Source organism: Momordica charantia (genome assembly GCF_013281855.1).
Source record: "Momordica charantia cultivar OHB3-1 chromosome 4 unlocalized genomic scaffold, Mcharantia_2.0 BLBB01000004.1, whole genome shotgun sequence".
Lineage (NCBI taxonomy): Eukaryota > Viridiplantae > Streptophyta > Magnoliopsida > Cucurbitales > Cucurbitaceae > Momordica > Momordica charantia.
The window spans coordinates 28,543,392-28,567,749 of NW_028275162.1; the positions used below are offsets into that span (position 1 = coordinate 28,543,392).

General features: G+C 34.4%; 2 protein-coding genes across 3 annotated transcripts; both read right to left on the reverse strand.

The window, feature by feature from the left end:
• Positions 1 to 1,986: 1,986 nt before the first annotated feature.
• On the reverse strand, positions 1,987 to 5,217 carry LOC111006252 (xylan O-acetyltransferase 1). 2 transcript variants are annotated; one of them, XM_022278050.2, is made up of 6 exons: positions 4,885 to 5,216; positions 4,191 to 4,765; positions 3,938 to 4,109; positions 3,427 to 3,626; positions 3,192 to 3,350; positions 1,987 to 2,551 (listed from the first exon to the last, which is right to left on the reverse strand). In XM_022278050.2, the coding sequence occupies exons 2-6, from the start codon at positions 4,727 to 4,729 to the stop codon at positions 2,209 to 2,211; spliced, it is 1,413 nt and encodes a 470-aa protein (XP_022133742.1). In that variant the 5' UTR covers positions 4,730 to 4,765; positions 4,885 to 5,216; the 3' UTR covers positions 1,987 to 2,208. The 2 variants fall into 2 exon arrangements, with proteins under 2 accessions (XP_022133742.1, XP_022133741.1); XM_022278049.2 differs by having other exon boundaries at positions 4,191 to 5,217.
• Positions 5,218 to 12,225: 7,008 nt separating this feature from the next.
• On the reverse strand, positions 12,226 to 17,434 carry LOC111006303 (Double Clp-N motif-containing P-loop nucleoside triphosphate hydrolases superfamily protein). Its single transcript, XM_022278159.2, is given in 4 exon segments — positions 12,226 to 13,095; positions 13,098 to 14,288; positions 14,550 to 14,793; positions 16,026 to 17,434. Coding segments are annotated over 4 exon segments (3,336 nt in total). The 5' UTR covers positions 17,198 to 17,434; the 3' UTR covers positions 12,226 to 12,366.
• Positions 17,435 to 24,358: the final 6,924 nt, after the last annotated feature.

Consider the following 24,358-nt stretch of genomic DNA (forward strand, 5'->3'; position numbering starts at 1 on the left):
GTTACTAGTTTAGTATTATATTCTTAATTTATATTAGTAAATAAACTAGAATATAAGAGTGTCAAGAAGTTGGTAATTTATTGTATGAAGTCCTAAAAAATTTAATCATTTTAGTACCCACTGTCTTCTTTAGGTAAAAAACAATATTCAAAATTGTTATATTTCGCCGACAGGAACTTAATTCAGCGATAATTGACATCGGTCCTTACTAAGAAGTCGTCATGAGTCCGAATCTCTCATCCCAATTGTACTGAAAAAAAATTGTTATATTTCCAGCTACAACAAAACAATTTATTTGAAATATGGAATGACTTTAAAACATTCAAAATCCTAAAAATTCAAACAACCGGAAAAAACATGCAAGCAAACCCAAAGTAATTAATTCAATATCTAATCGTTTGATTTGTTTGTTATAAATAAAGTTTTTTAATACAACACGTAGGGATGGAGATCAAACTCACAACCTCATGGTTGGTTAAAGATATATGTTGATTACCGCTGAACTATACTTACTTTGACTAAAGTTTTGTTTAATTTCTCGTGACATTGCATTATTATTTATAAACAAAGAGAACGATACTCAAACCTACTGATTTGATAAAGAGAAGGTTTTGATAAATTTGAGTGGAAAAAAATCTTATACAATGGGACGATGTGTCACACTCCAACTCAACTACTCAATATATGGTCCTAGTCAGCGGTGGCAAAAGAGAAGTGATGCATCTGGCACTCGAATTGTAATCCTTTTGAGGGCCACGGACTGGGCCGTGCTGAAACATATGGCCCAGGACCATCTTGAAAATTGGGCCTGTTATTTGAACAGCCACATCGTGATGATGGGCTGAACTTATAACTTTTACATGAGGGACGTGTTAGTATAGAGCACCTATCTACCAAGTGAGGAAGTCATAAAAGGAACTTTCCATAGTTTGATTTACATGGGATTAACATTGATGCATCTATGTTGAAAATTTAAAAGAGGAAGTGATGATACGCGTATATTTGTTGAAAAGATGCAAAATATCTGAGACACCAATATAACAGAAGGTCTAACATATCGACTATTTAATTCTTATATCAGATATAGTTTCTATTTTATAGGACATTTTTCTTCTTCTTTTTCGTTGGGGTTAAATAGTCAACGGAAACTTAATCTCTGAGACTTTATTTGCTTAAAAAAAAGGTTGAGTTACTGAGAGCAAACTACAGCGTGACTACCAATGAACACTATTTCCTTGCTAGCTAAGTAACAAGAATTTACTACTACCTGCCACTAGTAATTTGACATGCAGGGGAAAGAAGAGATTTTTTGTTACCAAATAAACACAAGTCAAAATTTTAGTGGTGGACAAATAAATTTCTGGCATATAGTGATTCGGTGAGCAAGAAAACATTGTTCTCTACCAATTCCTTTATGACTCATGTTATACATCTACTTGCCAATATAAACATGATTAAGCAAAACTTTTTTTTTTTTTTTAAGATTTGTCCCTCCTTATCATATCATATTATATTGTCCAGAGAAGATTGAAAATTAGGAGACAGTGAGCCTCTTAACAAGTCAAAGAAGAGAGAGGGACAAAATGAAAAAAGAAAAAGGAAAAAAAGTGGTCTGCTACAAAACTCTAAGACATAAAACACAAAAATGTGGTTAATTTTGTATTAGGACAGGAACAGGATAGTAAGATGAAATAATCTCATAACTTGGATCATCTTACAACTATCTTTGTTTAGAGACGTAGGGTGAATCATCTCAATCTTAGAACTGAACTGAGATCAATTGTTGGGCCAATTATTCGGGCCCAAGTTGGCAAAGTTCCCCGAGGATATACCTCCCATTTCAAATTCAACAGTATATAAACAATTTCCCTTAACAAAAAAGAAAAAATAATTAAACGAATCGTAAAATCACTTAACAAACTGGCGATACAGGAAAATCAAGACCTGAAAATGTAAGATTTTATAACAAGTTACTCAAATTAAACGTTAATTTTCAAGTGGGCTAAGCTTACGCATGTATTATTGGGATATCAATTTTATCGTTTTCTTTAATCTTACGTTAAAAAAATTACACGAACTCAAACGTAAAAAAAAAGGAAGAAAAAGGAAAATCTGAGGAAATTATACAAAAGCTTTCAGAAAGAGTGAAGAGAGGGAGAGAAAAAAGAAGAAGAAAAAGAGGTGTATAATGGTATGGAGTTGTTATGACTACGAGATGATACGTGTGTAGATGAACTCGTTCCACGTGTCGGGTAGGCCGGGCAAACACCAATGGATGCAATCGGCATATGTCGCGGGATCGGCTTGTTGGTCGGTGGTCAGCATCTTGCCCTGGCGGATGGTATAGACGGAGGTGTGGGCGTCTTTCCGATACTCGGAGAGGGCGGTAATATTTATGAAGTGGACCGGTACTTTGATCATCTGTGTTACATTTAGAGCCGCATAGAATAGGCGGCGATCGGTGCCAACTTCCAACGGCGTTGTCGTGTCTAGTACTGGCATCGTCTCTTTTGCACACTTTATCCCATCTGGATTATTCCAATCCAAGCTCCTATTTTATCAATCAGAGACAATTATGTTAAAACATTCACACTATATTTAATTTATAGCTTTTTTTCTTCTTTTTTAAATGTTATAACTTCTTAGGTATGTTGGTTAATGTTATTATGTTGTTTTTTACCTGAGATCCATGTATTTAAAGTCATATTATCTACTTGCTAAATAATTTATGACGAAGTTAGATGAGAATTAATTTTTTTTATTAAGTTTTAAGAACTAAAATATACACCTCAAAAAATTTAAGGAAAAAAAAGAATAATTTTAAAGAATTGAGGGTTAGAATAGAAATAAAATACCACACTAAGGTTTAAAGTTTTATTTTTTCTAATGTGTATATATTATATATCGGTCCAATTATTCTAATCCACTCATATTCTCACAAAAAGTAAATTAGAGCTTTTTGGTGGAGTTGTTAGTCAAAGCGGATGAAGTCTCTTTCACTCAACTAATTAATTTAATTATATACCCAATGGTATTAGGTTTTTAACTTTTTCAACCGCTTTGTTGCAAACTAATTTTTAAAATAACATATCACCACACAACTATTTTTGATAAAAAGTTGTAAGTTCGAAATCCTGCTCTCCCATATTGTATTGAGATATATATATCAAAGAAAAATTGATAAAACTTACTTGATGTGAAGAGGAGACATGCTACTGAAAAACACAGTGGTACGATTAGGGTCCACATTTTCTTCAACCCATCTCATCCACGTGTTCAACACTCTTCCATACGCTACTGGTCGATCAACTTCATCATACTCCGTTGATCCTTCATCAAACGATCCTCGCCTAGACAAATATTGTAATTTCATGAATATTAGAAATTATATAAATTGAAAGTAGTAATTAAAAGAAAAGTACTCACAGAACTTTCATGGTGAAAGTATTCATCCACCAAATGTAGGTGTTGAAGACTAGATAGTCAACATTTTTCCAATTCTCTCCATGCTTGTTGATGGACTCCGGCATGATGATACGGTTCAAAATGCTGTGCATCGTCGGATCATCCGAATTTGACTCCACCAAGAACGGTGCCCAGTAGAATTCCACCGTAGCATTATAGTCCTGCACGCACACGATCATTCACCTCTCAGTCTTCTTCATTTTCTAAAACAGAGTATTTCCAAAGGAAGAGGTCCACCAAACATCCAATCCAAACCCCATTACTCAAAAGATGCCATTTTTTCAATCGCAAAGCTTTAAAACGAGATTCGCCATTAAAAGCTCTGCCCACGCGACGATTACGGACCGACCAAAAACTTTCTCGATTAGACTAAGAAATCATGCCTTAATCGTCATCATTAAATGCTAAATATTTGGACTGAATCTTTAATTTGAAGAAACCGACAAAAAGCCAGATAAAGAAATTTATATACGTCAATTTTGAAGACGGCGAGGGAACCAGTCTTGTTCAAGCTTTTTCTCCCCGGAGGAATCACTGATTGAACCAAACAAACCATGGATTCCCACTGGTTCCTGTTCAGCGAGTCGCCCACGAACATCAGCCTCTTCCCCCTCAGTTTCTCCAGAAGTAATCTTGCTTTGAATCTTGTTGGATTTATAAAGAAAATAAATAAGGAAGGGAACCCATTTAAATTAACAAGTGATTGAATTGAAATTTGATCTTACTTGGGCAAAGAACAATCTCTGGGTTGCCATCTCCAATTCTGATAAAGGGAGTCTTTTCGCCCGTTTCTCAAGCAAGTAACTTGCGCAGTGAGAAACTCACATTCGTCTTCTTTATACAGAGGATAAGAAGCGTTGTCGAAAACCCAATCCCCATCATACAAATCGCACTCTTCAGGGGGCAATTCAACGTCGTCGTCGTCTTCTTCTTCAGCCGTAGGCAATTGCTCCACCTTCTGATTGCTCTGTTCTTCTTCCTCTTTGGAAATAATCGATTTGAGATTCTCGGATTGATCGGTTTCTTCCTGGTTATCCACTTGAGTTGTTTCGAGTTGGGTTCTTGAACTCACTGAAACGTCAATTTCAGGGGTGCTCTGTTTTGGGCCCTGTTCTTGGAGGTGCTCTGTTTTGGGGCTGGAGAACGGGAACTCGGCGATGGATTTGACGTCTTCGTTGTACATGAAAACCCCAAAGAGGAAAACGGAGAGGACGACGGCGAAAATGGAGAGATTGTTGTTTTTCCGAGGCTTCATCGCGGCCATTTCTGAAGAGAAGAGAGAGAGCTTGCGGCGAGATGGCTGCATTCGAGAAGAAGAAGAAGAAGAAGAAGATTAGCAGTGGAGATGAGGGGAAGGGGAGAGGGAAGGAAATATAGAGAAAGAAAGGAAGGGGAAGACGACATTGAGAGAAACTTTACGTTGAGAATTAGGTTTTTGTTAGAGTAATTGGGGTTGGGTGAAATGGATTTGTCCTTGGAGAAAGAAAACTGGATCTCTTCCCCTTCTGGTAGGAAGAGGAGCTGTCTTTTTCTCTGTATTTTTCATTTGATTTTCTTGTTCTTCCTGGGGCTAACTACTTTTGATCATCATCTCCAAACATTCGTCACAGTAGAGAGAGAAGAGAAAGAGAGAGAGAGAAAGAGAGGAGTGATCTCAAAGCTTTTTTTGGTTTGAGGGATTGTTAGTTCTGAGTTCGTTTTCGAATCTGAGTTAGTGATATGGACCATAAGGTGGGGGTGTAATATGGGAATGGGATCCTCTTTGGCACTGGTTTACGTCTGCTGGTAAAAAAGAAGGGCTAAATTATTTAAAATCTCCACTAAATTGACTATTGTTGTTTTAACACAACATCTCGAGTTTCTGAGCTATGCTCTTTCATGATTTGTTTTTCAAAAATTTATTTCGAATATTTTAAAAAATTAATTTAAATATGTCATCCATCCATTTTACCACTGAAATAAATGATAAAAATTTATATAGTTGTTAAGTTATAAATATAAAATGCGGTTGAATATCGATGACTATTAGGGATTTGTTTGGTAACTTTTACTGTTTCTATAATAAAGAAAAGTAAATGACATGACTCAAACATCCATGAATCAAAGTATTATAAAACAATGTTTTGATTTATGTTTTCGAACAAATTGAACGGAAAAACTTGTTTAGTTGTTTTCAAAATTTCTACACAATTTTGAAAATGTCTAAAAAAAAGAAATAAAAACATAGTTAGTTACATAATGCTTAGATTTATTCAGAAAATTGAAAACGAGAAACCAAAAATGGGAACCTTACCAAAGGGGCTCTAAGTAACTTTTCAAACCCTTTTCATATTAGTCGTTTGCTCTGTTTTTTTTAATGGTCACTGCTCTTTTTGCAACTTAGTAACTATGTTAACTTTCATCCCTTATTGTAAAGAATAATATTTAGGTATTTATTAGTAGGTACTCATCTCCTATTTACTATCATTTGAGAATTAAGAAAAATGGATGTATAAGAGAGAGATAATTTTTTTCGATGATAAGTAAAACAGATACCTACCTACTATAATATAGAAGTGAAACTTTTTAAATAGTATAAATATAATTAAAATTGATTTAAAAAAGTTAATGGATTTGTTGAATAATTGAGGAAAGGAAAAAATTAATATGAAAACCCTAATGATAGAGGATAAATGTTGAGAAATGCTAGAGTTGGTACCAGTCTTGTTTTTTTAACAATTATTAATTGAATTATGATTTTAAAATTTAATATAGTAAATTAGTTAATATTGTTTTGATCTTTTAAATAAATAATGCCCGTGGAAAAACAGTTGGGATGCGTGGAAGGGAGGTCTCCTTAAAAGAGTCAACATGGAAGAATAAAGTAATTTGTTATTTAATCTAGCGGCCAGATTGCGTCCCATCTCCGGTGGGCCCCTAAAGATGGAGGGTCCCGATTCTTTCAGGTCTCGTGACCTCATAATCGCTCGAGGCTCTATCTGGGTGGGCCCCGTAGTGCGGATAGGATCTATCGCATTGCCAAGAGTTCTTGGGGAATTATAGATCTCTAAAAACTCTCATTTCATTTTTATTATTAACATAATAAATAATATATGTGGATGAAATCCTAATTCTGTTCTATCCCAAAAAAATTTATAATATAAAAATAGAATTTAAAAAAAGTGGTATTGGAAATATCAATTAAAAGAAGTTTTAAATTTAATGTGGGGTTGGTCCAAGCCCCAAGGAGACAAAAAGCCGAATAAACCGCGATTAGGCATCCCCTTTAACATACTTTGGAGTTTGGATATTTTTTTTATTTACCATAAATATAATTATATAATTTCTCCCATTTGAACCACTATTTTCCTCAATCAATATAGTGGATAGTCTATTTTTTTTCTGAAATTGACCAAGTCTGTGAAAAGTTTATGAAAGATCTTTAAAGCAATGATATAAATGAGTGGTTAACGGACTAAGAAATTTATAAATTCGTCCCAATAATAGCCCATCAAGATTCAGAATTAGATCTGTAAAAAAAAAATGTTTAGAATTAGATTCTATATTAATAAAAATAAGAACATGGCGGTGTAGAAATTGAATTCAGATTAAAATGCAATAAGCTAACAACAACACATAAGATATTAGGCTCAACACACTCTGATATCTAAATTAGACAATGAATTAAATTGAGTGTAGCAAAGAATAAGGTTTACGGTAACTCTCGAGTAGCTTGGACTAGATGATTTACCTCGCATCACTTCTTCAACCTCACTTAATTAGTCTACTAATTTCACCCCTAATTGATACTTTTATTGTAGTACTTAAGCTTTTACAAATAATTTAGTCAGTTTCTTATATTTTAAAGTCCTGTAGCCATTTAAAATTTTTGAAATATTTCAAAATGATTTTGGTGTAATATATATTTTTAAAGTTCATTTTATATTGCTTTATGTGTGATATGATAAAAAAAAATCACAATTTTATTATTATTACCCCTATATTTAGTTCTGAGGGTCAACAAGTCACTTCTATTATAAAAAAAAAAAAAAACAAAATCCATGAACACCAACAATCACATAGATTAATATTCAGCCAACAAAAAAAAAAAAAATCTAAAAGTACATGAAGTTATGTAGTGATCACAACAACATAATAATTTAAAATTTTACAAGCTATACCCAAAAGTCATTCTTAACTAAAAATAGGTTTGAAAAATTTCCCCCATTTTCGAGAACAACTGAAAAACAGTCTAAAAGAAGACTACAGTTGTTCATCCCAAATAATTCTCCCTCTTTTTTCTTGGAATTGGTTGATAATTAGAATAAAAAAAGAAATGAAAGAGGATTAGGCTAATGAAGGAAGATGTAAATGATGCTCAAACAAATTAAAAGGGGGGTTGGTAGAAGTAAACATCTAGATTAATTAGAAGGTTAAATCTCTCCAAACCCATTGAGAAGAAAGAAAGAACCTTCCTTTTTTTGGGTTTTTGGTGTTTTTTTTTTTTAACCTCAACAACCACAGAAAGAACATTTGATGCACAATTAAGACTCATACATCATAATTAACTATTTTAGAGCACAAAATTAATTGGAAAATTATTAGAAACTTTATGTCTGAGAAAAGTAAAGGCTAAGGAAAGGAGAGTCCTACTTAATTCTCTTTCTGTTTGACAGAGCAATATTAAGGGGTTTTTTTTTTTGTATTATTATTATTATTATTATTATTTTATTTTTGACAAAGCATTGAGGTAGTTTGATGGGTGAGACATCACTTTTTTTCCAAGCTAAGGCAGCTTTGGATTAGCCTCTGTGGGAACTATCATGATTCATAACCAATTCCTTTTCTTTTGCATGAGACCCCCCAAAAAGCTCTTCTTCTTCATCTTTTTCATTTTGGTTGGATGATTTTGATGTTACAAGAAAACAAAAAAAAAAAAAAAGAGTTGATTTTTGCATAAAAGGAGCTTTAGTATTGAAGTCAGTTTTTTTTTTAATGGTTAAATATTGTTTGTGTTTGTGTTTTGAGTTTTGACTTTGATTTTTTATTTCATTCTCTCTCAATTTTCTGATTGGTTTGATTTGCTTCCTTATGTTTTGATTAATTAGTACTGTTAAATTGTCTTTTTAGAGAACTTTTGTTTTGTATGACAAATATGTATCAAGGGAGAAAGTGTTTTGGGTTAAGTAGTAAACAGTATTACTTTTAATTTCTTGTTTTAGTTTTTTTTGGAAGGACAAAAAAGTGTTCTGAGAGTAATTTTTCATTTTTTAAAAGAAGTAATTTGATTGGTACCATCTACGAGTTAATCTTATATGCATTATAAAGTTCTAAAAATTTTGGAAAGAATCGAAGTTATAGATTCAATATTGGAACGATTTTTGTATTTCTTCCTTCATTCTCATCCAATAAAAAAGATTGCTTTTATTGTTACACAAATAGAATTATGTTGGATAATTTTCTTGGTAGATTTCACTTTAATTTCTTTTAGTAACAAGTAATTCAAACCTCGTTTTAGCTTTTTATGAATACATTTTGAGTCCAAGAAAATAAAATAACTAATTATTCAAATGAGAAACACAAACCAAAAAATAAGAAGCACAAAATTATAAATAATTTAAAAAATATTTCTATAAAAATAAGAAACAAGAAGTAGAGTTGAATATTACAATGTGCACATGTAAAAAGGAAAACAAAAATATTATCAAAATAGAGCTTTACCCAAATTAATGATATTTAATCTACCACAAGGGTGTGAGCCAAAATAATATAAAATATATAGTTAGGAATTAAAATTAAAAACTTAGTCAAATAAAAGAGGTCGTTTATTTTTATGTTACTTCTGGTATAAAAAGTTGCGCTTCTTTTCATCCCTACAATAAGCATTTGGTCTCTAAATCTAATAATATTATCCCATTTGAATATAGTCTTACAAAATTTTACTTTAATTAAGAATTTAACCTAATTTTTTTTATATCTACGAAGACATGGTTCTCGTAATTTTGATATCCCATCCTTTCTGGGTGGGGAAGATGATTTTCGTGGTAGATTTGAGGATCTTACGTGGCCCCCTCAATTTACTAGCCTCATGGATAATTTCATTACCCTCACGAGCAAGATCACATCCCTCGTTACGAGCTTGTACATACTGCACATACTTCTAGAGCTGATTGGACTAGCTACGACACTAGATGCATTATGCCAAAGTTCCTCCACCAAATTGTAGTACGTAATTATCTCCAAAAATCTCGGTCTTTTAATAATCTTTCTCCTTACATAAATATCCATCATTTGGATCAAATAAAAAATTTATCTTATTTATTAATTAACAAACTCCTTACTACTAATCTTCCCATTTCTTATAGATCTATTCATCCACATGACCTCAATATGATAAAATCCCACTATAATTACTTTTTATAAAACAAAGTGACAACAAAAATATTTTCGTTCTTTTAACACAACGATCTAAATTCTAAGCACACAAAATATATAAATGAGAAATAAACAAAGGTTCAAATTGAAAGAGCACAATTTATTAATCAACTTGTTTAAGTGTAACTAAGAGAGACTCAATCTGTTGTACACAAAGAGCTAAAGATGGGTGTTCTATCAGTTATTCTATTTTATGCAAAAAAAAAAAAAAAGTCTGTCATTGTTGCTTGAAGGGTTGATTTGGTCATATTTCATTTTCTTCTTACTTGTTTTCATTTTTTGTAAGAAAGAAAAACAAAACAAACATATTTGACCAGCTGTGTTAAATTATTAATTTAGTCACTGTAGATTGATGTTTTTTAATTTGATAGGTAGTTTTTAAATTTATGGTTTGATTTAATCCCACGAATCTTCTATTCACCAAAACTTACCTACACGTTTAAATACTATTTTGATCCATTTACTTTTGGTTTTGATTTATTTTAGTCCATCCATTTTTTTTTGTAGTACAACATGTGGGTGAGAGATCGAATTCACAGCCTCTTAATTGGAAATATAGTTACTGCTGAGTTATGTTCGCTTTGGCTGATCCGTCCATTTTATTTCATATACTTCCAATATTTTTTTTTCATTTTAGTTCTTGTACTATGAAAACATCTATTTATTCATTGTAATTATAAAAAGTTACCATTTTGGTCTCAATTAGCAAAATTGTAACACTAATGTGTATACAAAATGAAAAATATTTTATACAAAACTATGACTACGTTTCAAGAAATTTAGTGAGTAAACTGTGATATATGCCAAAATTTTGATAGAAATAAATGAGATAAAAATAAAAATTAAGAGACCAAAATGGTTACTTTTTAAAAGTACAGGATCCAAACAAACATTTAAGAAATACAACTACAATGAACAAAACTAAAAAATACAGAGATAGAGTACATGAACGAACTATTAAAAAAATATTTACACTAAGCATAGTTAGCTAAATAAAGAAAAAATAATCACACATTGGCACAACAATATATAACAAACGTGCCACATATTCCATATTATGGTTAGTGGTTCATAATGACAAACCATAAAAACTAAATCAAAGACCAAAATTTCAACTTTAAAAAACTGTATAACCCACAACAATTTAGTTGAAATTTGGTATCCTAACGCGGAGGGAGAGGTGGGGCCAAATTGCAATCGATTTGGGAAACACCAGAGGGTGAGCCCAAGGCTGGCTCCTTCTTCTTACTCCAATTGCTTCCCATTTGGGATGCAACACCAAACCCTACTTAACAGTTAACTTAACCAAATCGGTCCGCTGATGGTCCAAACATTTGTATGGAACATCATGTTCATGTTCATCGATCGGTGTAAAATAGAAACCATGTCGCCTTCTCGTTCTTGATTAATGTAATGGCAGAGGCTATTTACAATGACGCTTCAATTTTAATTTAGATCCTTATTCATCGTCAAATAGTAGGAATTAATGTGATTATTTTTTAAAAAGTTACAAATTAAAATATTTATTATGAAAGCGAACATGAGTTTAATTGACATATATCTCTAACTAAGAAGTCGTCATTTCTTAATCACAGTCAGGTGCCAATTAGTTCATATCGACTAAAACTAAAATATAATAAGCTTTAAGAGTTAATAATTGGTATTTTGAAAATTTGAGGTTTAGAAAAATAAATTGATATTTTAAGTTAGAAGGTTCCAAATAAAATAAAACCCAAATTTAGGAAAAAATAAAATTTATACATTATTATTATTATTTTAAAGATTTATTTGTTTAAAGAGAGAGTTTTGGTATGAGAAAACCCAAACATTTGTAGGTATAGGTATGTTGGGCTGATAAGTTAGAGGAAGCCCACTACAAATGGCCCAGCTCGAAGGCCCTGAAAAGCACAGACGACAAAAGCTCAACATATCCCTCTGTCAAAGAAGCCCAGATAATAGAGAGTAATGGGATAATTGTAGATATATAGCAATTTAAGAAATCAACTTAAAAAATAAAAATGAAATACAAACACCAAAAATTTAATGGTATTTCAGGCAAGGGTATTGGATAGTTGATCTAATGTGAAAGATTTGTTAGTTCAATGTCATCTTCTACATCAATAAACTAACAAAAACAATATGGCCAATGAAGCCTCTGAAAAGAACAGATCCAAGCCAAACAAAAATGATTTTAAAACAACAAATTATAATGTGGTGGTGTTTTATTATACCAATAAATCCTCATAAGTTCATAAAATATGGTATGAGCATCTGCATATCCTCGTTGAATCCGTAGAAATTCAAACATCAAGCCTGAAGAAAAAAGCAAGCAAAAACAATGACAAATGGCTTAACTCACTGAACTTGATCACGCAACTAAATATCATATCTTACAGAACATAACTTAGAAAGGAAAACCCAACAAAATTATGGGATTTACAGCCTAAGCAAGGTTTAACTAGATTACATGACACTGCATTTTACATCTTAGCTAGAACACGACTTCGACCTTGGATCTAAAACGATTCTCCGGGGAAGACAGACTTCTGCTGCTTTCTCCTCCAATGGAAGCTGCTCCTGATCACATGTAGAAAGTTTGACGATAGAATTTGCACAGAGGATGTGTATTCTTTTGACTTCTGAGAATTTCCTGCTTAGAACTTGCTCCATCCAATCCTCTACTTCTCTATTCCCATATGATATGTAAGCAGCAGCAAGCAATTGTTCCATCACCTTCGAGTCAATCTCAAGCATGTATTCTAAGCCAAAGACACTGTGGAAGATCTTCTTGATGTCCTTCAGTATTTTCTCAGCTAGAGCATCAAGATCAAATGGCTTGAAAACAACTACTTGATTGATGTAGTTACGGAAATCTTGTAACCATGTTTTGGAGATCTCTGAGGTGGAGTCATTTTCAGGGCAATCGTCATCGGTATCATGCTGGACATTTTCTTCTGCAGGACGGTTCAGATCCAGGTATTTGTTTGATGTCTTATTACTCCGTTTCACCATTTCAGGTATTTCGTGCTGATCCGAAGATTCATCTATGACATTGAGCTTCCTTTTGTTCATAAAGATGGGGTTAGGGATGCTCTTTTTCTCTGTATCAGAGACAGTCTTGCTTTGGTTCGCTTGATCTCCAATGCTAGAATCAACTTTTATCTGTAATGACCAACTTTTAGCCTTCAAGAGCCTTTCTTCAGAATACTTGGACGACAATGGCTTCTCGGGAAATTTTTTCGTTGTTTAGCAACCAAGGATGTTGACGTCATCACGAATATCGCATTTTTTATGCTAATTTCTCTTCCTTGGAGATCTGAGAGTTTACCAGTTTGAATAGCTTGTGATAATCTATTTTGATCAAGAAGATCAGCCTTATCAACATTTTCAAGCAAAACAATGGAGAAGGGTTGCTTGCTCAACTCAGCAGCAACAAAATCCAGAACAGTTTTCCCTCTGAATTCTACGTTGTTGTAACGTCTCAAACGTGGGCATCCAAGAAGTGTATCGGAATTGATCATCCCATCTTGGGAACTCAAATCGACGCATATGAACTGATCCTTATTGCCATACAATATCTCAGCAAGTGCAATAGCAACTTTCTTTTTACCGAACTTATCAGGACCAACAAAGTTGAACCATATGTCACCCCTCAAATTTGATCCGTGGTGTTTATCACTTCTCGTTTGGCATTGGGATATTGTTTGACCGATGATGCTCACAGCCTGATCTTGCCAGAAAACTCTTTCCTTGAGCAATCGAAGAAGTATCTTGACATCCATGGCATTCATCTGTCCTCTTTGTTCAGGACTGGAACAGGATGACGATGGAGTAAAGCCATTACAGACCTTCCCATTAACTAAATCAACATTCGTTGAGCAGCAACCCAACAAGTCCGATGGAAAATCCGTGCTGTTCTGATTTAATGATTTCTTCAGCTTATAACTGGTGGGCAAAGAAACAATTCCCAATCCTAGATCTGTTGTAACAGAACCGGCTGATGGGGAAGATGTTCGATTTTCATCATCTGCACTTGAAATGGACAGGCTGAGAGGAGACCTGCGACCCCCTAACTCGATATCTTCAGTTTTAGATGTTTCTTCCTGCAGTTTGGATAGGAAATTCTCGTTGCTCGCCCTGGTAGATAGAGGAAACGTGTTTGATCTAGAGAGAGAAATCTTTGGTAACTCCATGAAACTGCCCGAGTTCAACTCCGCGGATACGCTGCTGCTGCAGTTGTTAACAGCAGTATCTCCCCTTTTATCTTCAGTGACTTGGAAGCCCATAAGCGTCGGAAACATGGATGCTTCTTTTAATGGTTGACCGCGATGGAGACGCTGGCATATGTTGTCCCATTTCTTTTGGAATCCTGCAATTTTGGCACTCAGTACCAGTCCATCATCTCTGGTCTGCACTGAAGACGTATGAACTAGCTTTTACACAAGAAAATGCAGCCTAAAGTAAACTACATATCAGTTCTCACGACCACAAGAAGAGAAGAAATCGGTTGTTATCAAAATCCTCGATTATCCAAGCACCATGAAGAGTGTGCAATAAACAGTATATAGATAAGTTTATAGCTTCTATCTAAAATGAACACAATCTTAGCACATGAAAAGCATTGCCATAGACATATATATTGAGAGTTTAATTTGAAATCAAACACTCACCTTCCCATCAAATCCATCGAAGTTGCTAAGTTCAGCCATTTGCATCCAAGAAGGCAGGCTAGATTGGTGCTGCTCGGAGAGAGAGGGAACGAAAATACCCTTTGAAGCAGCAATGACTTCTTCTTCGCAGTTTTTGTCACATTGATTACAGCGGGAAGGATGTTGGCATGAGGTAGTCAAAGGGATGCTTGCATCAGAAGGTGGGGAAAAGAACCCACCAAGTGGAACAAATGATCCCATCAAGCTGTTGCGATATTAGGATAATCATAAGATCCAAAAGCAAAATGGAAAAGAAATTGAAAAAAAGGAAAAAGAAAAATACTTAGTTGGCTTCTTAAGATGTATGGAAGAGAAACGGCATAGAAATGTAAAGTTAAACAGGTATACAATTCATTTCAAATTGAGCAGAAACCTTTGGCCGAGGACAAGTTTCCAAACCTAGAATTGGCAAGAGATTGACGATGTCGATGAGGTCTTTAAGTTTAGAGAAAATTTTATGGAAAAAAAGTAATAAGATATTGATGTTGATAGATGTTATAGTAAAAAATACGAAAATCACATGAACTAATAAAAATTGTTCAAATAAAGTTTCTTTCTAAAAAAGAAAACCCACTTTCATTGAGAATATAAAAGAACTACAAACAAGACAAGACGCAAAAAAATTGAGGGTTTGACCCAAAAACGCAGAAACAACACTCTAACCATTTTAAAAAAGAACCCTGATTTGGTAACCATTTACATAATTGTTTGAATTACTAATATTTAACACCTCTTATATTCATATTCATACTATTTTGAGATATTTCATAAACTATGATATTTTGAAAAAAAGATATTGCCCCCTCATATCAACAAATAGAAATATGAACTTGTTGACGGAAATTTTACTGTCAAACTTCCCTACGATCAAATTATTCCATTTCCTAGTCAACTATCTTTCAAGGCATTATCACCAGATTCCCATGTATTGTAGGTGTTCTGAAAAGTTGAAGTTCATAATAAGAACATATACAAAGTAGATGAAAGAGACAAAAATGATGTAGGATTAAGTACGTTTTTTTGTAACAGAATCAAATAGTTACTCTAGTATTTATCAACATTCAGAGAGAAAAACTTAATTTTTATCTGCTATCAGCACTCCTGTTTTCACCCAAGTGAGTGGCGCTCCTAAAGAAATCTTAAACGACAGAAAAATTACACAACAAAAAGTACTAATTTGAAAATGATCAAACTTCCTCGTAAGGCAGACTAGTCTTATAGAAAAAGACAGTGATACAAAAAAATAAAAAATACGAGGCAACTACCATCCTTCAGTCCAGGTGTTATCATGTTTGAATGAACAATAAAATAAAATAAATAAAATAAAATAATCTTCAAACTTGATGAAGGAGGAAAAATGTTATAAAAATTTGCAGAGCATGTCACAGAGCAGAACAAAATTTTAATGCAAATTCCAAGAAAGATTTGGAGACTGACCTGGACCTGGGATATGATTCAGCCACAGAAGGCCTGAGAGAAGTGATGGGGAGAAGATGCAAATCCCAATCCTTCTCAATCGAAGGAAATTTAGTAACAAATCTCAAGTAAGTTTCATAGCTCGCCGCTGCTCCGATCAACCAGACTTTCTCTCCATGAACGTCGACCAACTTTTTCAGCTGCCCGACCACATGGCTCGCTCGATCATCAGTAGAATTATCACCAACAAATGCCTTCAAATCGCCGAAATTCACTATCAATCCAGGCTCCGGCGACTGCTCCACCATCTGAACGACTTCCACGAATCTCATATTCAAAGTCCCCGTTTCGGAATTTTCCGACAAGAACCTAGAGAAATCGTTTTCGAGGCAAATAGTTCTTACCCCGGACAATTCCTCCGGCAAGATATTGTCAATTCGTTTCTCGATGGCCTCCATGAAGCCCTTGAGCGCGACGTACGCGGATACTCCGACGAGCAGCGGATTCCTGCCCCTGTTCCTCCCCAAAACCTCCCCGATTCTCCGATTGTTCTCGTCCCCATCTCGAAAGCCGGAGAGGGGAAACAAGAACCCGCGACGATTGGGGTCGGAATAGTCCATCAAATTGCAGAGGAACAGAGGGGGGCCTCTGGAGCGAGAGGAGTAGCGGAGAAGCTGAGGGAATGGGCGAATAATAGCGAGCTTGATTTCGGAGCTCCGAAACCCGGCTTCGGCAAAAACCCTACTGACGACGGGGTCATCGAGAATGGAGAGAAGAAAATGCTGGAGCTCGACCTTGACGGAGGCAATGGAGGACTGGTGAGATAATTGATGGTACAAATGGAAATTCTCGGGCTGTCTTCTCTGGTTGGCCTGAGAGCGTTTGATGGCGGCCATGAGAGAGTTGGAAACGGGCGGGTCATCGCTGAGTTGAGTGGAGGGAACTCGGTCGAGTGAGACGCTGAGGCAGAGCTCGAGGGCTTTGAATTGGAGGCGAGGCGAGTACGCGGTCTTCCGGGCGCGTGCACAGGCGTCGCGGAGCGCCGAAGAGGGGAGAGAGAGAAGGGCGGATATGGCGTGAAGCGACGTCGTCTGAGCGTGTCCACGGCGGCGCGCCACCGCCACCGCCTCGTCCAGCGCGTGGGCCGCATCCGGAGCTAAGCATTGCCTCGCCAAACTTACCGCCGTAGGCATCACCGGCGAGCATGCGACGCCAACAAAAACAAGTAAAATTTAAGATATCAAAAAAAAAAAAAAAAGATTTACGATAATCCCAGCCGATTTTTTGTCTTTTTTTTTTCCTTAAAAAAAAAAATCTCTCTCTCTAATCTCTTCTCTCTCTCACAGTCTTTTTTTAATTCACAAAATTGGGAAAAAAGGTTAAGGAAAGAGAAAATGATATGAAATTCTAAGAATAAGAGACTTCGAAATATAAATAAAGAATAATATATAAATATATATATATATAACGAAGAAAAGAGAGTGACGTGGCAGGAGGGATGACATTGGTGGTGATATGTGGGGACCAGCAATAAGTGTGGGCCACAGACCGCAGAAGGCATTTTTACAACAACAACAGGTGTTGAGCATAGCATAGATTCTAGATATCTTAGGGCAAGATCTTTCCCTGTCTTTCACTTTTATTTTCCATGTTCTTTTTTTTTTTTTTTGAGGAAACATGTTCCTTTCTTTTCTTCTTTTCTTTTGTCAATTTAAGAAATTGTTTTAATTCTATTTTCATCTACGAACTTTTTATTTTAAATTCCATTTTAGTATTTGTAACTTTAAATATTCTTCCTTTAATTCTTGAATTTTGCACAAAAACTTGGACCCATGCTTTATGAGTCCCTATATATATTCAAATATAGTTCTAATTAACTTTTGAAAAAATCTCAAAATTTGAAAAACATATTCATTTATTAAATATAAAGTTGTTGGTGTAGACCATTTTTTAAAATTTATTAAAGATTGAATTGAAAAAAATGTCAAATAGGTATAGAAGCTTAGGGACTATGGTACGAAATAAAAACATTAAAAGCTGATAACTAACATAAAACAAATCTCTAAATACACCGACTAAAATGGTATTTTCTATGGCGATAAAGTAAAATTGTTTTTCTTTTTAATGTTGTTAAAATCAAACGTATTAAATTTATGTCAATATTTTCACATGTCCATGAATTCAACACCGACATGAGGGATGATTCAACATTCCATAAGATCGTCAAAAAATCAACAAAATATCACTGATGTGAACATAATCTTTAACCTTACTAATTTTTAATTTATTTAAAAATGATCAAATGCTAATTTGTTAAATTAAAATTTTGTTTTGAATTTTTTTATTTTTATAATTTTTTGAGAAATATCCATCGACATCCCCTAATCTCTATCAAGATTACTACCTTAACCCTATCCCAACATCGTTTAACGGAGTTCGTCATTTATTAACGGATCAATATTTTTGTAAAATTAAGACTTCGCGATTTCAACATAGATCGATATTTAAAATCTGGGTTAAAATTTAGGGTGAGGGTGAGGCTTAGAAACGAAGAGAGGGTGGTGATGATTATCAATCATAGTGTTAGAGAGAGAAGTTGAAAGTTGAAAGTTGAAAGATGGTGTCGTGTATTGTATCCACCAACTTGGGGTGGGGGCCACGACACAACATTGGTGAGTCACAGTCATTGTCTGCTTACGCTGTCATTATAATATATATATTTTTGTTATTTGGTGTGTGATTATTATTTTGGGTTATTGTTGCTTGAGTTGACTCAGCAACGACATGTAGGCAACTCGGTAGTGTAGGATGGTGTTTATGCCCACTCCCCAACCCACATCAAAACACTCCATTTTCATTTTCCTACTCTTCCCCTTTCCATCCTTTTCACTCTTATTATTATTTTCCCCACACGCATGGATGCCTTTCGTCAGTGAGTTCGTAACCGAACCGAGTCCATGGGTCCGAGTTCAAAAAAGCTGAGATAAAGAAAGATAGCGGAGAATTCAATCGAAAAGGTAGAGAGTGACAGAAAGACAAGTGAGACTGAGAACTCGAACCACCACCATACACGTACCATTCATACTGCGAGAGGTTGAATTGAAACCTCCTTTTGGAATATGGACCCCTCCCCCTCATTCTTTTAGAGTCGTTGTCATATTAAGGAATGCATAGCACCGGTAGGCCACAGGACCCAAGGTCTAAAGTTTCTCTAAAACTTTAAAATCTTGATTTTTTTTAAAAGAATATAATTGCTCATTTCCTTCCTTCTCCACTTTGCTTAGAGGAGAGGATCGTCTCCCCTCCTCCACTGCCCGAAGAATTAGAGAGCAACACGAGGACGAGGACGAGGACAAGAACGGAAAGTGAGAGGGTGGGAGGGATGGGTTAAACTTAAAAAGGTGTTTGATTTGATGTGTTTTTTGTTCCTACATGCTTTCCTCTGCTCTGCTTTTATCACTTTTCCAAAACCTTTTCAGTTCCTCTTTTTCCCTCTCAATGTACCAAACAACCTCTTCTTAGATATAATGTAACCTTTTCCAGCCAAACTTCCAACTTCCAAGCCCTCATTTCTCTCTCTCAACTTCATCTTTTCAAATATAATATATGGAGTTGACTCCACCACTCAAATTCTACATTTATTTTTCCTCACCAAATACATCATTCTTTGAATTTTTTGTATCAGAGCAATGTCTTACTATATCAACATTTAATATATTCTATGGGCTGTTCTTCTAAAGGTTAAAATATACACCTAACCTTATCCCCTCAAAAAAGCCAACTACCCTTATCTAAATTATACAATAAAGTATTTATCAGAACAATTCATATCTCACTTCATATATCATAAGTTGTAAAGGAATAAAACATTATGCAACTTATAGGTCATATAATTGCTCCATATATCTACAATGATATAAAGAAGAAATCATGTAATAAAGGGGTCTAGACTCGGACCACTTCGAAAGGAGGGCCTTCGTCGCCCTACTTGTAAAATAACCATAATTAAAATTATAAAGCAAAGTGTAGATATATGCTTTTAGGAGGGAAAGAGAAAAGAACCAGTTATGTTTGCAGTTGTAAAAATGTATCCCTGAAGCATTGGGAAGAACTACATTTCAACTGTGCAGTGAGTGGTAAAATCAAAATATTTGATTTACATCTATCACATAACTTCTAGTAGGAATTTTAAAATAATAATGATAATAAATAATGATAATTTCTTTCAAACCAAATCAATCAAATACTAGAAAATCGTCCACTAGAAGTTTGGCTTTTCTTGGTGGCTAAAAATCATCAATGATGATCAGTAACTGGGTAGATTTTAGCAGTCAAGAAAATATGAATAATATCATTCTAGATATCAAAAGACTGTAAATGATAAAGATTACTTCAAGAACTTTGGTGTGTCATGACAGTCGATACCTTTCAAGAACAACTTGTCAACAACTCTTGTCGAACATTTGACAGGTAAAAAAGATCGAGGATAAGTTACCTTCGACGTTTAAGAACACCATTAAAGTATTATCTAGTTTTGACATTTCTCATTCATCAAAGATTGTGAAACCTCGAAAATTTTTACACATCAAGAATTGTTAAACTTCAACAGCTCCCAACTGTCAAGGACAGCTTTGAGCAGCGAAAAATTTATCAATTTTGATGAGTTTTAACTGTCAAAAGAATATTTCCAAACATTCTTTTGAATAAAGGTATTCTCCATGCCACCAACTTATAAATCACAATACATAAGTTTTCAAAACAAGACAGCTGACATATAAATCAAGCTCCCCTTAACCAAAAAATAAACATAAGAGGACGGATTCTTATCCCATTGACAATATCTACGCAATATATATCTAAAAGAAACAATTAATTATAGTTCAAACTTCAAATACAAAGTAAAAGCCAATCAAGCAATCCACATGCATCTTTTGCCTATTGATGTTTGAGTTGTTAAAGATGTAGGCCCAATCGAAACAATTCTCTCTGTGCCAACAACAACTCATCATTAAACTCTCAATCTACAGAATCTGATCATCTCATAAAGGGGAAACAAATCTTAGCGATATTATATTTGCAATAACAAAGAGTATAAAGTGTATTTCTCCACTTTTGAAGCAGTGTTCATTTATTCTGTATAGAAGCTAACCAAATGGAAATTCATAGGTTCCCTGCTCCCACTAAAGCAATTGGAGAGAAGAAAGTGTGTGTGGAACTAATCAGGCTGCGATAGAGATGGGAAAAAGAGAGATTCTAAGAATAGAGGATCCACAAGACTTTGCATTATTTTCTGCAAAAAAGCATTTGGCTTTTAGCTACACGTTGTTTTCTTTTTCTTTTTCCCCTCCTTTTTCTCTTCCCTTCCCTTTTCTGCTTTGCTTCTACCTTGTATTTATGTGCATAACTGTCAGGTGACAATAATTAAGGTTGGTTTGGTTCTGCCTGTGCAATTGAAATTAAACCCAATCACTCTATTTAGCTTAAATACTCAAACAACTAACATTTGCTCGGTTTCACTAAAGTTCAAGCATGTAAAAATTGAAAAAACCTACTTTTAAACCCAAGCAAATCTTGCTATCTCATTTTTGGGCAAAGCAGCAAACTGAAATAACAAACCTTTTTTGCTTGCTAAACCCAACAAGGGAGCAAGTTTCATTGTATTCCACAAATATTGTCAAGGGAACAATTTTTTAAAATAAACTTTGTGAATAATTTGAGTGATGAAAGAACTGGCACCTATTGAAGGCCGTTAATACTTGGAACAGCTGAACCAGATCTACCACACCCACAAGGAGGAGAAAAAAAAGAAGAAATCCAAACTAGATCTTCAGTACCCTAACTTTTAAGCATATAAGTAAGATAAAGAGAAAGAGACAAATATATATAGCTTTGTGAGGTCTCACAACACCGATACCTACGCAATCTGCTCCAGATTCTTGTTGCTGACATTTTGTTATTCATTAGAAAGTTTGGTCATTTCTCACTGTCCATTTCACCGGAACAGAAATAAAAAGGTTGATCAGGTAGATTTAACTTGAAGGTTTTACTAGTTTAATTCCTCATTTGTCTCTTAGGCTATACCTCATAAGAACCTGACAAGTAAATCTAGCATAAAAGAAATAGAAAGCTGTGAATTTCCCCGAAAACCATATTCTTTGCTTATCTATAGACAACAGTAGTGGAGTGGAAAGGACTGAATGAAGTGCTAAATTGAAGTTTAAGGCTGAAAGTGGTGGGGGAGGGGAGTGGGGGACTATGCATATCTGCAGCAGTAGCTGTCATACATGACAATATTCAATAATGCCATGTTAAAGGAGATCAAGTGGGGTTGTGAAAATAAATCAATAAATAATATAAGAAAGAAAAAAGTTGAAACGATCGGGGAAAATCCCACAAAAAGATACATTTGGATGAATTGTCTAATATCAATGTTCAACTTCACTACCATTTATATGCATCGATGTACTTTTTATACACATTATTTTCGTTATGCTATTCTTCCAAATAACTCTTCTATAAGAAACAAACAAGTATATATCATAAGAAAATAGGGTTACATTGTTTCATATGTTATTTTAAAACATATGGCAGAAGATGTATCTCAAAATTCCTTCAGATTTTAAGCGAAAGCACATCAGAAATACTTGGAAATCAAACCCCGATCTCAAATAACAGATTTTCTCTTTTTTCCTTTTGGTATTTGAACAAATGACATTTTCAGCAAGGAACTCTAGGAGCTAGACAATAAAATGAGGAAAATAAAGTCCATACAATTAAAAGAGGGATTAGTTGCTTCTTTAAGGGACCAGAAACACTGCAGAAATTCCTTTTCAATAAGTTTCCACTCAAAAAAATAAATTAACAAGGAAAATAAATTAGAACTTCAGAACATTTTAGGAAGATATTCAACATTCTTCTCACTTTTGCAGTTGAAAACTACTTAACATCATTACTGAATAAGCTTTTTCCAATAAAGAATGATGGGATTTGACTTTCGTCCACTAATGCAGATATATTTTATTCCTCACTCTCACACGTATCTGCTTTCTCATAAAAATTCCAAGTGGGCAATTTCCAATTTGTTATGTTGTTGAATCAGGCTGCCAATTTCTAATCGTCTAATTGGTCAATTAAAAAAAGAAACAGAGACCTAAAAAGTAATATAAGGTGCATTTCTTGTAGTAAATGGACCATTAGCAAATGGGATAGGCCATTATTCGTGCTTATCACAACTTTCATTTCTCATGATCCTTAATTTTCTATAAATGATACTCGATAAAACAGAATAGTAGTTCCTCTCAATGTAATTGGCAATAGTTCAAGGAACAGTACGGTTAGTGCTAATCATACATGTCTAGTGCTTTTCCATTGTCTAAGGTTAATTTTAGGGAAAGTAAAAGTCCAAATGTATCAAACGAAAAAAAGGCTGGCTGGTTTAGCCTTTGAGTGGCAACACATTCATAAAAAACAGTGCTTGTGCAGAAGGAAAAGGTGTCAATGCTTAAATCAACCAAAAAGATAGGAATATGATATAATGAGAAAAAAGAAATAGCGAAATGCCTTTCATATTGAAATGATACATTCAGGATCAAGGAATTAGGTGTGACATTTAAAATGACCAAAGGTCTGTACATTAAGAGACCCGGGAGATATGCCTTGTGAAACGGAAGTTCTTAGGAATAATTGTACAGAACTATGTTATAAAGCACAATATTATTCTACGTGGTAAGTATAAACCAATACAAATGAAACAAGTTGAACTGGTATACATACTGTTCTTTTCCTTGCCAGATAAATTTGGTCCATGAATTAACTAATCCAAAACTATTCAATAGCTTTTGCATAATTTTCAGGTAATTATGAGTTTTTAGTCAAAGTGGCCATAAATATATTCAAACCAGTATCATCTGAAATCATGCAATCTCAGCACCATGATTTAACATGCTTGTCTCATAAAGGGTGGTGGATATGACTTCACTCTTTCATTTCTCTTTTCATTTTTTGACACTTGCAGAATTTCTTGGATTTTATAGTAATTGTTTTAATTCATAATGCGTTAGGAACAGAGTTGAGAAATCCATCTTTGCCATAAATGGATGCTCTATTTATGACATGACACCAACGACTAAAAATTTCATGAACTTTTAAACAGAAGAACCCACTAGGCAATAATAACCAAGCTACAATCTACCCCAAAAAACAAAATATGTATGGCATTACAATACTTCTAGGAGAAAAATAAGTTTGGTAGCTTCTGGTAAGAAGGGCAAGAAAGTGCTAGTTACACCCTATAGTAATTTCCAGCACATAATCACATTACATAGTCATATGAATGCCAAAGGTGGTGATAGCTA

Bases quoted from the DNA above. Each gene is read 5' to 3' on its own strand.
- LOC111006252 (XM_022278049.2), bottom strand. From the start codon at position 4,771: ATGCAGCCATCTCGCCGCAAGCTCTCTCTCTTCTCTTCAGAAATGGCC. The intron at 3,627-3,937 runs GTATATAAATTT...GTGTGCGTGCAG, and splicing joins TCGCCGTCTTCAAAATTGAC to GACTATAATGCTACGGTGGA. The intron at 2,552-3,191 runs GTAAGTTTTATC...TTGATAAAATAG, and splicing joins ATGTCTCCTCTTCACATCAA to GAGCTTGGATTGGAATAATC.